The following is a 13933-nucleotide window of genomic DNA, read 5'->3' as shown; positions in this document are numbered from 1 at the left end:
CGTCAGCTATTCTAAACACTTCTGCAAACATCTGGATAAAATATCAGTGAATAAAAAAGGCCACAAGAAAAAGGGGACTCCCGATAAAATCACAATCTGTGCTAACTCAGTCAATATACTCTCATTAAGCGCACTTCCACTAACAAGCCTAGAGTGTTATATAAAGAGGTTAAAAAAAACACAAGTTTAACATTGAGTTTGTACTTTAAATATATGGAACAGTTGCAGCAATAAATGGTTGTTCTACTAATGTAAGATGCTGTTTATCAAGCATAAATCAAATCAGCCAAAGGTAGTCAGAAACCCAGAAACGTTTCCTGCAGTTTGGTCAAGCGTGAGCTCGTACTTCATGGTGTGTGGAGGTTTGAAACTCACTTCTGCAGTTTGATTCAAGAGTGGAAGACACACAATTTTTAACTATGCATGTATTTGTTTGATTTTAGATGACCACCTTAGCATGTTGGATAGAATTCAGGCTCTAAAGTGGCCAGTATGTCTAGAGGAGTTCTTGAGATAACCTCTGATCCCCTTGAGTGACTCTACAGAGAGGCTTTAAAATGGCTGGATGGGCTTGGTCAATGGTCAGCTCTGCTGCCTCTTAGCTCCAGTGGTCTCAACCCGTCCCTTGTCTGTGTGCTGCTCAGCTTGTTCTCTCCAAGTCTGCATTAGATTCTCCCCCAAACTCTCTGCTTCTCTTTGTTCTGTAGAACATGCATGTCATATTGTGATGGGGATTTATATGTACAGTATGTGTGAACTAAAGACAGACCACCCAGCACTGGCCCCCGAGATGTATCTAATGCTGCAGGAAATATCTGATAAATGTATGGTTTCCATTCTTTACTTTATCAAGTCACATCCCATCCAGTAAAATTAGACTAGGGGCTCTACATCTGCATGTAGGTATAAAAGATATAAGAAAACAAAACAAAAGTTTTGGATTTTGGGCTCCTTCCATATCCAAGTCTAGGTGAAGCAGCAAATACACCTACACATATTCCTAATACAACTTTTTCTCATCTTCTGTAGTGTAGCACGTGATTTTCTCAGTCATTAGTCCTGTGTGCATTTCTTCTGTAGGATCACACCTTACAAGGTTCAAAACTTCACCTTCACTATTCAGTCCACCAAGCTTGCCTTGGTATCTATTTCCTTTATTGAGAAAATTAAATTCAGCTTTCCGTATACATCTAGCCAGTGCGACAAAGCCATTAAGAAGGTGAACAGAACATCAGGTTATTGAGCACAATGTGTAGACAGATTGTGCCAGATTTATAATACCTGGTGTACACACATCTCTATGCAATTAACCATTATAACTCGCAATCGCCTTGTAAATATTTGTATGCAAATGCACCTCGAGTGATGTCTTGACAAATCCATATGTGAATCATACTAATGAAGCTTATACATATGCAATTACGATGCTGCAGAACTTCATTGGCTGACAGAGTAGCCTCCCGGAAGACACATGGAGACCCCACCACCTCATTCAAGAGTATCTGGCTGTGCTCCACAACAGAGTGTGCAAGATCATGAGTGGCATTACAGCAACTTTCATCTATGTTTTTGGGTCCAGGAAAATCGTAAGGCATCCTTGTCTGAGTGGGTAGTTGCTATTGCTTGGCAAGTGTAATGACGTGATTGCTGCTACGATGAATAGCGCAGGCCATATGAAAAACTGAGGGCTCAGCCAGTTACCTCAAAAACAAGCCAACCACCACGCACAACACCATCATGTCAGTCAAGGCTACTTTGCTACAAAATAAATTAATCATGTGGGCTGACCTGCAGGTCACTGAGCCGCAACATTTGTCAGTCTCATCTTGCCATCACAGATGTAACAGCTTACAGTTAATAAAAGCAGTTTCATTCACACTAGGTGCAAGTGCAATAAAGTGCTTCAATTGTGTTAGGAGAACTGGGCTCAACTGCAGTTTGACTTTTTATGTTGGCAAAAACATTTATGAATATGCGCCCACACCATAAAAAAATTGGATGTAATTCCTCAGCAGTCAGTAAATGGCTTCCAGCACAACAGGCAAGACGAAGTGAAGCTTGGCTAAGATACTGTTGACCTGAGAAGTGACGACAGGTAGCCAATATAAATTGACATAAAAACAAAAAAGTCCTTCTAAAATACAGTCTGTGCATCATAATGATCGTTTCTGAGGTGTAATATGTCACATCAACGTACATTATAATAATGGCGCAGAAATTTGAATTATTATGCATGCAAGTCGTCATTTAGTTGGTTTGGCTGCATTTCTCTACTTGATCAAGCATGTCATCATTTCTTACTTTCTCTGAAATGTTGCATACACATGGTTCAGATTTGCCATAATATACGCACAATCCCCCATCAAGTTTTTTTTTTTTTATGAATCCCAACATTTGTGTGGGAAGTAGTGAATGCACATTTACAGCCTCTCTCTCTCTGTACATACACAAGCTTTATAAATGAGAAGTACTCCATATGGTTTTGGTCTCCAGGCCACAATAAAAGACATAACTGCACAAGAAAAAGTCCAGAGAAGAGTGACTAGGCTGGTCCAGAAACTGTAAGGTGCAGCATGAGTTATGTAGAAAGATTCAAGGATTTTTTCAGTTTAAGCAAAAGGAGATGCAAAGGTGACATGCCTAAAGTTTTTAAAATTACAAAAGGAATTAGTACAGTCTACCTAGGCTGTTACTTTACAATGAATTCTTTACCAAGAACACTGGGATATGGTTGTAAATTTGTTAAAGGTACATCTTGCATAAGCATTACAAACATTTCTTCATGCAGAGAACCATAAGCACGTGGAATAAATTACCAAATAATGTGGTGGGATGTATTACTTTAGGGACCTTCAAAACTTAATTTGTTGTTACTTTGCGGAAATCAGATGAAAGTGATTGTTTTAATGAGAACAGGTCATTCAACCCAACAAAGCATACCAAACCACGCCAATGAAATACTCAGCGGGATGGACAGAGGCAAATGATATCTCCTTGACCATTCTTACTCGGCTTGTTTTGTCCTACTTTTTACCACACATTTCACAGATCTTTTGTGGAGAAAGTCTGTTATAATTCATAGGTGGAAAAACATACTCTACCACATCTTATTTTTCATATTTACAATTTTGGTTAAACTGAGTATGCTAAACATTAGTCAAAGTAGGCTTATCTTCTTGTTGTAAACATATTTTTTTCCCCCCAATAAGCAGTTAGGATAAAATTGGAAATCAGCAATCCTAATTAGAACTCCGCTTATTTACAAGCTATCATGTCCCAAGGCAGCATGAATGTTATGAAAAACAGCACCTTCACATTCGAGTGCCAACTTCAGCGAAGTGAAGACTCAGCTGGAGAAAAAAAAAAACAAACCAGCAGCAAACAGACAAGTTAGAAATCAAATGAGGCAATGATTTTCAGTGGAGAAGCTCAGCACATAGCACATTTTGATGCGAAATCCTGCTGCTGTGGGTGATGGCAGTGTGTGATGTGCTTCCATTATCCTCACAGGTGGCGCAGTGGTAGTGCTGCTGCTTTGCAGTAAGATGACTGTGGGTTTGCTTCCTGGGTCCTCCCTGTGTGGAGAGCGCTTTGAGTAGTGAGAAAAGTGCTATATAAATGTAAATAATTATTATGATTAAAGTGCCAGTTATCTCCACTGCAACTTTCTGTCACAGTGATTTCTGCTACTTTAAACTGGACATTTCTTGAACCATCTGTTTTTAATAGCTCAAATTACACAACATACAATAATCCAATAAAGCAGAATTCTGTAATTTTTCCATTAGATTGCACTTTATACAAATCTTTCAATGTCTTTACTGATTGCAAGCCAACAAAAATGTTTTAACATCACTCCTTTCATTAACAAAAGAGTCACACTCCCATTCAAACCCACAGATACAAGCTAAATTAAGGCCATGTCAAAGAGGACGATTTTCCCAAAGATTTTCAGCTGTAGCCTTCATTTACATTATCTTAATGAGTTGGAGATTGATGACCCTCAGGAGTCTAGTCTGAGATGTGACAATTTAGGGGTGGGCTCTGTGTGCACAAGAGCTTACACACAAAATGCTTGTCTGGAAGTATAATGCACATAAGGACCACTGGTTTTTACACCTCATAAAGGCTTGTCTGTCTGATGTCTCCATGTTTCCTATCATGACAGAATGAAAAAAAGAACAAAAAAAATAAAATTTGTCATATCTGTTAACCCTTCATATAGCACTGGCTCGATCAGGCAGCACGCTATTGGCTGTCATGAAAAGTTGCAAGCAAGATTATGCTGGAAACTTGTCACACAGTCCATAAACTTGACATGCCCAGTGATTTTCAGTCGTGTAAATGGACATGGTCTGGCGACAAGATCAGCAATTGCTGTCGGCAAGGCTGATATACTATACGACTAGAAGTCACGGGATGTGGCATTGGCTTGAGGAAACAATTGTAACTCATCTGCCACATTACCCATAATCATTTCTTCATCCTGAACATAAGTAATCAAGCTCTAATGAAGTGAAATTATTGCATTCACAAAACATTCTTCAGGCAGGACAGCGTCAAAATCTCTGCCGACAATCTTATTGTCACACTGATGCAACCAGGCAACTCTCCTAAATTTGCTCCTATGTTGAAAAACTAGCATTTACCTTACTAACTGTTACAATCTTTAGGTTCCTTCAACAATTTTACTATTGCTCTAACGATAATTTGACTGGCACAATTTCTTTTAGTAAACAATCATTTTCTGGACACAAACATGTGGATGTACAGCATCTTATTTCTGATTGGAAATTTCTTCCACAGGATGTCACCGATTCTTGCACTGATGGTACCTGCCTCAAGAATGATCAGTCTGTCACAAATTACATGCAACTCTGAGCACTTTTCATCTGGTTAAAAGCAACTTGCTCCATCCAAACTTCCAGATGGCCCTTTTGGTTAAATATGCAATAAAAGGCACAACTGTTAGAGAGTCTGTAGTAATAACAGACCAAACCAACAAAACCTCTGTATTTGTTTCACAGATTAAAGGCAGAGTGAATTTTAGCAAGGCCTTCAGCTTGGTAGAATAAAAAAAACTAAACACTCTGATATTGCTTACCCAAGGTTCAAAACAGACAAGGAAGTTAACCATTTCAAAATCTTGCGACTGATTTATCATTATTTGTCAGATGCAATTACTTCAGATGACTGTGCATTCCAACTAGAGAACTTGGTCAGGAAGACAACTAAGGTGTTAATTATGCAATTAAAATGCCTGAAAGATGGGGGATAGCTGCTGTCATGACTAAGATGGCTCCAAATAAGTATCATGGAACAGTATCCAAAACAACATCGGCCTGGAACTTTAAGGGAGCAACATTATCACCTCAAATGAACTGTGATCAGGATACAGAAATCTTGATTGTGATTTAATTTATTAGTCTGAAGTGGAGGACTACGTATGTGAGCATCTCTAAATGAATGGACTGAAAAGGAGGGTCTAAGGCACAAACAGGTACTCCACTGAGAACTCTAGAGGGCCAGAAAACTTAGCTAGGCTGCCATTAATTATATCTGGCAATGTGTGTTTTGTTAGTGTTACAAAGAACAAAAGCAATGGACAAAAGTGACCATTCTCCACTGTGTGGTACATATCAGAAGAAACGTGGTGATGAGAGACAGTGGTGCAGAGCCCTTCACATTTGTACAAGGTGCATATTTCTGCCTTGTCCCCTTAGAAGACAATACAACAATAATCACATCACAATCACTCACCCCATGACACTGAACTGGACAAGTGAGTGAGAAAGTAGATAAATGAACCCTCGAGATCTGGGCTGATCTTCTTTCAATTGGAGGAGAGAATACTAGGGGCATGTGGAAGACCACATTATTTAATTATCACTGGAAAAGTATTTTTCATTCCACAACATTTTGGTTATCATTTACTGGAGAATCACTAAGTTCTGAAACATGGACTGCGATCACCATCATCACCTCATGAAATAATGAGCACTTTCAATGAAATACCTGTTATTTTAGCAAGCTAGCAATGGAAAGAGTGAGACCAGGAGAAAAAGGCATAGTCAAAAAGAACAGAAAAACAATCAAACGGTACTGGCAATAAAACTGAAATGATAGACATAAATCAGAGGCTGAAAAATATAGGCAAAGGTCAATTCCAAAATGAACTTAGGAAAATGTGAGGCCAAATGGTTTTTGGTATCTGTAAACTCAGACGAGGAAGAGAATGTTAAATGATGATTTTTTTTTATACTTTTGCATCACTGCTCTGAAAAGGTTCTGACCTCTGAGTATGCACCCCTAACAACCCAGGACACTACACTAGCAACAGAAGGAAAAAATGGCAGTGACTGGAAGAAAAACAAAATGGAAGAAAAACAATCTAAACTAAAGGCAGAACCAAAAAACTGGTAACAAATTCTACTTCTAGGGCTAAGAAAAATCTCCAAAACAAGTGCAGTTTCATGGAAAATGATAGAGAAAAACCCAGAAAAATTCATTAAGAACCCATTCCTAACAACTCTAAACCTCTAAATAAATTCTATGCACTGGCACACACATCATGAGCCACAAGAGGTACAGTGGGTACGGAAAGTATTCAGACCCCCTTCAATTTTTCACTCTTTGTCATATTGTAGCCATTTGCTAAAATCATTTAAATTAATTTTTTCCCTCATTAATGTACACACAGCACCCCATATTGACAGACAAAAAAAAGAATTTTTGAAATTGTTGCAGATTTATTAAAAAAGAAAAACTGAAATATCACATGGTCCTAAGTATTCAGACCCTTTGCTCAGTATTTAGTAGAAGCACCCTTTTGAGCTAATACAGCCATGAGTCTTCTTGGGAAAGATGCAACACGTTTTTCACACCTGGATTTGGGGATCCTCTGCCATTCCTCCTTGCAGATCCTCTCCAGTTCTGTCAGGTTGGATGGTAAACGTTGGTGGACAGCCATTTTTAGGTCTCTCCAGAGATGCTCAATTGGGTTTAAGTCAGGGCTCTGGCTGGGCCATTCAAGAACAGTCACAGAGTTGTTGTGAAGCCACTCCTTCGTTATTTTAGCTGTGGGCTTAGGGTCATTGTCTTGTTGGAAGGTAAACCTTCGGCCCAGTCTGAGGTCCTTAGCACTCTGGAGAAGGTTTTTGTCCAGGATATCCCTGTACTTGGCCGCATTCATCTTTCCCTCGATTGCAACCAGTCGTCCTGTCCCTGCAGCTGAAAAACACCCCCACAGCATGATGCTGCCACCGCCATGCTTCACTGTGGGGACTGTATTGGACAAGTGATGAGCAGTGCCTGGTTGTTTCCACACATACCGCTTAGAATTAAGGCCAAAAAGTTCTATCTTGGTCTCATCAGACCAGAGAATCTTATTTCTCACCATCTCAGAGTCCTTCAGGTGTCTTTTAGCAAACTCCATGCGGGCTGTCATGTGTCTTGCACTGAGGTATGTGTGGAGACAACCAGGCACTGCTCATCACTTGTCCAATACAGTCCCCACAGTAAAGCATGGCGGTGGCAGCTTCATGCTGTGGGGGTGTTTTTCAGCTGCAGGGACAGGACGACTGGTTGGAATAAAGGGAAAGATGAATGCGGCCAAGTACAGGGATATCCTGGACAAAAACCTTCTCCAGAGTGCTAAGGACCTCAGACTGGGCCAAAGGTTTACCTTGCAACAAGACAATGACCCTAAGCACACAGCTAAAATAACGAAGGAGTGGCTTCACAACAACTCTGTGACTGTTCTTGAATGGCCCAGCCAGAGCCCCGACTTAAACCCAATTGAGCATCTCTGGAGAGACCTAAAAATGGCTGTCCACCAACGTTTACCATCCAACCTGACAGAACTGGAGAGGATCTGCAAGGAGGAATGGCAGAGGATCCCCAAATCCAGGTGTGAAAAACTTGTTGCATCTTTCCCAAGAAGACTCATGGCTGTATTAGCTCAAAAGGGTGCTTCTACTAAATACTGAGCAAAGGGTCTGAATACTTAGGACCATGTGATATTTCAGTTTTTCTTTTTTAATAAATCTGCAACAATTTCAAAAATTCTTTTTTTTGTCTGTCAATATGGGGTGCTGTGTGTACATTAATGAGGGAAAAAATTAATTTAAATGATTTTAGCAAATGGCTGCAATATGACAAAGAGTGAAAAATTGAAGGGGGTCTGAATACTTTCCGTACCCACTGTACATGCCGGTCCGGCTCTTCAATGAGTGAACTCCTGTTCTTATCAAACGAGGTAATAAGGTGTAACACAACACAATCCTATCCACTGGCTATCTGCCAGTCCACCAAATCTTCTATTATTTTTTTTTTGGTAAATGGAGTCACAAAAAAACAGATTTTCAGAATGAAATTAAGAACTCAAAAAAAATTATATTGTAAACTGAATACTTTAAAATTAATGGTGTCCATATCACATGTAATGTATCATAAATTTCATAATCCAACCACATAACACACAATAGTTCCAAAAATGCAAATTCTGTCCACATAACTGGCATACAAACGAAACAATGGACACTGTGATGTTAGGGTTTAAAACTTTTTTTTTTGACAAAATGTACATTACAAGTACATGAAAAGGATTTTGTTGAAAATGAATGGGCAAGAAAGACAAGGTGACATTTTCCGCAAAAGAGGGTGGGCATACGCAATAATGGTAGAGTACAATGCTGCCAACAGACTTAGGATGATGCAGGAACGCTTGGTAGACGTGACATGCTGTGGACAACACTGGGGTCCCCTTTGGACTACATTCAAGTGAAGTGTGCACTTACCAGGGATTAGACAAACTTTTCAGGAGATTAACTGACATTTTCAAGATTTCCTTCGTGGATTTCTGTAATCACAGTGTTCAAATTGGTAATTTAATGAAATTAAAAATATATTTACCTAGATATTAAATAATGAGTAAAAATAACACAAGAAAATAATTAATAGATTAATACCTTGATTGTGCACTAGATCTGGATGCATCCGTTTTGCATACCTGCTTAAGCACTGGATTTTATTTGGATAGCAGCAAGCAGCTGTCCACTACACTCACACATGCATACGCAGGGAGGCGGTATACTGTAATATGGTAAACAAATGCATTATTAATTTACTTTATGGTTTATAAATTGTATACAGAAATGTAATGAACACTCACCATGCTGGATGTTCAAGGTGCCATGTCGGGCTGCAGGCTAAGTAATATGTGGTCCTGTTTTACAACAAGACCCAATGCTGAACACATCTGACATGTTTGTTTCTCTCATGAGCAGAACGGTCTATTCAGTGGGTGGTCTTGACTTAACTTCATATGGTAAACCAAGCTACACAATGTGCTTGGCTTTCTATTTCAGGCCTTTTGGTGGTTACTTTTAAGCAGTTGCTAAAGCCATTAGCATATCCTTTCTTTACAACTAGCACAGAGTTAATTTGATATTTTTTTATTGAATTTATTAAAAGCAAGCAATATTCCATACAAATAAGTCAAACTTAACAAAACTAAATTCAATTCAACCCCCACCCATGAGAAAGAGAGGAAGGCCAACCACTGACTTAAAAGAGGTGGGTTAGGATTCTTCCAGGTGAGCAAGATAAGTCTTGTAGTAAAGGCAATTACATTTGCTTGTCCTTTCCTACTTTAAGCCCATCTGGGAGGACACCAAACACAGCTTGGATTAGGAGGGATTGTGACACCAAGGCTGTCTGATATGCATTTAAAGATTTTTGTCCAGAATGATGTTAATTTGGTACCCACCCAAAACATTTGAACCAGTGAGGCTGGAGCTCGATTGCAACGTTCGCAGTTGGATCTTGCCCTGGAAACATTTTAGACAATTTTAAATGAGATAGAAGTGTTTAATAGAAGATTTTAGGTTGAATAATTGTATGTTTTGTGCATATGGAGCTAGACTGAATTCTGTGCAAGGCAGCCTTCCACTCCTTTTCTGAAATGCTGAGTGAGAGATCCTCTATCTATCTATCTATCTTTTCCCGTTGTACTCAGAGATCTTCAAAATGTTTTTATATATTACAGAAATGTTGTCCGAGTCCTCAAGACTGATCAATATTTCTTCTGGAATAGAAGTAGGTAGGAGGAGAGGAAAATTGGGCAAATTTTGTTTAGCAAAGTTTCTAATTTGGAGATAGTGAAAAATTGTGTTGACGGGAAATTAAATTTGGAGTGTAACTGTTCATAGGATAGGATGCATAGACATTATTTATATACAAATCTCTAAATTATTCAATCCCATATGTTTTCCAAAAATTAAAAACTGTGTAAATTTGAGAGGGTGGAAAAAGGCAGTGATCATGCAGAGGTGCCACCGGTAAAACCTTCTCAGTCTTAAAGTGCTTCCTACATTGGTTCCATATTCTGAGTGAATGAAGCACAATTGGGTTGTTTGTATATTGATGACAACTTGTATTTACCAGGGCACAAAGCAAGGAATAAAGTACTGCAGGATTTTATTTCTATTGTGTACCAAGCCTGTGTATGTTCATCTTTCTGTGTCAATTTCCAGGATTTTACAGCTTGTATATTTGCTGCCCAGTAATAAAATTGAAAGTTAGGTAGTGCCATGCCACCTTCTGCCTTAGGTCAGTGAAGGATCGCCCTCTGGATGTGTGGTTGTTTCAAATTCTAAATAAATGAGTTATGATTGAATCTAATTTCTTTTAAAAATGATTTGTTAATGTATATGGGGATGCTTTAGAATAGAAAAAGAAGCTTAGGAAGGATATTCATCTTGATAGTGTTAATTAGCCCTGCTAAATTGAAATGGAGGGTAGACCATCTATACTGATCTTGTTAAAGTTTTGCCATGCAGACAGCAAAATTTTGTTGATAAGAGTTTTATGTTTACCACTAGATATTTATACTGATCTGCAACGATCCAGTGTCCAATCTAATGTTGTATGCTAGTGCAGTGCTTCCCAAATTCAGTCCTGGGGACCCACTGTGGCGGACAGGTTTTTGTTCCAACCAGTTTGTTTTTAATTAAGGACTCCTGGGCTAATTAAGTGAACTGTTATTTCCCAAGTTCTGTGTTTCGGGAACAATATAGAAATTAGAAAACTAAGTTTGGTAAAAAATATATTTATATTATATATATATTAAAATGTACCAAGCAGTTATATGGGAATAATGTATTTTTCTTTTTAACAATATCTTCATCTTGATTTTCATTCTACTTTTCTAGGTGTACCAATTGTTTAATTAATCCATTATTTACTAATTAGTGGGTCTGATGCTAAAGTAGTTGCAGCCTTTGATTATTCAGTGTTGTTTGCCTGGGTGTTCATCTGCTCGTTTTTTTACTTGTCATTAATAAGATACAATGAAGGGGGAAAACTGCACAGAGAAAGGGCAGAATGTAGAAGAGAAAAAAATACCAGCTAATTAAATGAGATCAGTGTTATCAGGTGTTGTTACTGATTATGAATCTGGTTGGATCAAAAACCTGCAGCCACAGGGGGTCACCAGGACCAAGTTTGAAAACCCCTGTGCTAGAGAATTCACTGGAAAAGGCACTTTTATTCAAATTAATCTTGAGGCCAGATGTCTTTTGAAATTCTGCTAGTGCTGTTAGGACTGAAGGCACAGAGTTTTGTGGGTCTGATATATACAGTACCATATAATCTGCATATATATTTTCTGTTCAAGTCCTTCTCCGATAAGCCCCTTTATTTCACAAGCATTTCAAAAGTGAAAAGCCAATGGTTCAATGGCAATTAAGGAGCAATGTTGACAAGGGGCATCTTTGTCAAGTACCATGTTCTAGTTTGAAGTAGTCTGAAACAATGTTGTTAAATGTTGTTAATGCAGAGTACACATACAGAAGATTGATATTAAAAATAATCATTGTGGGTGATTGGAAGCTTTTCCTGTAAAACTGAATTTTGAGACAAGTAAAACCACACACCTCCAACTCGCTACAGAGGCAGCCACAAGACAAAACGGCTGGATTCTTCCATGAACAGGCCTAACATTCAACAAGCTCACTCATAAGTGAACAGGCCATTTAAAACTTGGATTGTGAACGCCTCCACCTCACTCAAGATGGAAAGACAGGAAAAACCTTCAGGTAATAATAAATTGTTTCTTGATACAGCTCTCAAAAAAATAAACTATTTACAATATAGAAGTGTTCAACAGAGGCATTTAACTGCTACTTAGTAAAAGGAATTCAGCATTTGTGGAATGTTCTTTTTTAAACAAAAAACTGAAACTCTCACAATCTGTGCAGCTGCTTAACGTTATTACTACACAGCTCAAAATGGATCATCGGCTCAATGATGTGCCATTGGTTTACTTTAACTGTAACAAGGTCCACCCTGAACTCGCATTTACAAGCAATTCTCAATACCTTTATGCATTCCTCATACACATTATATCATAGAGGCTGATCTGGAAGATCACACAATTCTACAGACTACAGCACATCCTCATATGGAAATGAATATCAATACTTACTGCCCATAGCACCACTTTGGCATATACAGTAAGAATCAGTAAGTACACGGCTCTCTACCAATACCAGACACTGAACACGGTGTGCCTTAGCATCTGAGAAGCAGGGATAGCATAAATTATGACAGCAATTCCTTGACATGATAAATTCAGTACAACATAAAAAACAGACACAAATGGCATTCACGTATATACTACAGCCATTAGTGGTTCATAATATGGTACAGTATAAATTGTGGTATCTGCAGTTGGCCTAGTTTGTCACTAAGTTACTTTCTGCCCAAACCACTTGACATTGCACATGTCTCAAGTTTGAATCTGAACAACTCCATTTTCCCTGGAGTGATGATTCATGCAAATGGTCAACAAAAACAAAACGGGGTTTCAGAGCTCACTGGGGCTGAGGTACTGCACATCCTGTGCTGAAGGTTTACTTTTGCTAATATAGAGACCCTGCAAGAGAGGAGCCCGTCTGCTATTTAATTACACTGCTGCTCTTGAAAGGTTCTGGGGTGCTCATCAGGTGAACTGTGGACACCATCGCATGCAAATTTGGGGCTAGTGCCATGAAGTCGATGTAATACACACCCCTTTGCGAACTTGTAAAAACGAGTATAACACACAAACGCCATCAAAATAAACTGACGTCATTTCATCATTAATATTTTATGTTAAATCAAACCACTATCTCAATTTTTAGCTATCAAACTTCACCGTCACTTTACATTTCGCGTGAGTTTTAACTTGTATCAAAAGGCACAAGGACACACTTTATTATGCGATAATCTAAATGTGTTTTAAGGCTGAGGCGCTATGGCCTAATTTGTGTGGCAGGAGTTCAAACGTGACCTCTCTTACGGGTCCGGCACTTTGGACTCACCTTCCACGCGTTTCTCGCGAGGTTCTCGCTTTTTCGGTTTTCTTTACGTTTTTATTTTTCTACACGCTTTCAGGTGACATACTTCCTGGACTCCACCGCATGGATCGAACCTGAGCGTCTATCATGTTTATATCTTTATGTAATATAAATAAACATAGTACTTGCATTAATGTTAAGTTACTTTACCTGTCGGAGCGGCAGCCAGACTTCTCTGAGCTTTCTAGCCCTAGAATCCCCGATTCCCTGCACAAAGCGGACATCGCTGGTTTCACTTCTTTTGACAATCAGCTGTTACCTGAAAGCGACTCGCTTTGCACGCTGGGAAATGTATTTCTGGTTACAGAAAACGCCCAGAGCTGTACGGACCCAGGCGAACTTGGAACAGCATTTCCCACAACCGTGCGTCACGATTAAGCCGGATACCAGGAGTTCTTGTGTTGTAGTTCATATAAGGCTACATTTTAGCACTAGAAACGACAGACCATATCCTGTTTTACGAATAAGGCACAAATATAGGCTCGAGGAATGTTTGCAAGATGAACAAGACGAAACCGACATGCCTCGAAGAA

General features: G+C 39.0%; 1 protein-coding gene across 3 annotated transcripts in view; it reads right to left on the bottom strand.

Moving 5' to 3' along the window:
• Positions 1 to 13933, bottom strand: part of uckl1b (uridine-cytidine kinase 1-like 1b) — a 74699-nt gene extending 60766 nt beyond the window's left edge. For all 3 annotated transcript variants that reach the window (XM_028811646.2, XM_028811645.2, XM_028811647.2), the window contains exon 1: positions 13551 to 13933. In XM_028811646.2, the coding sequence (XP_028667479.1) occupies positions 13551 to 13624 (74 nt within the window). In that variant the 5' untranslated portion in view covers positions 13625 to 13933. The remainder of the gene's footprint in view (positions 1 to 13550) is intronic.

The sequence above is a fragment of the Erpetoichthys calabaricus genome, chromosome 10 (genome assembly GCF_900747795.2).
Source record: "Erpetoichthys calabaricus chromosome 10, fErpCal1.3, whole genome shotgun sequence".
Classification (NCBI taxonomy): Eukaryota; Metazoa; Chordata; class Cladistia; order Polypteriformes; family Polypteridae; genus Erpetoichthys; species Erpetoichthys calabaricus.
This window is presented reverse-complemented; position numbering and strand designations above follow the sequence as displayed.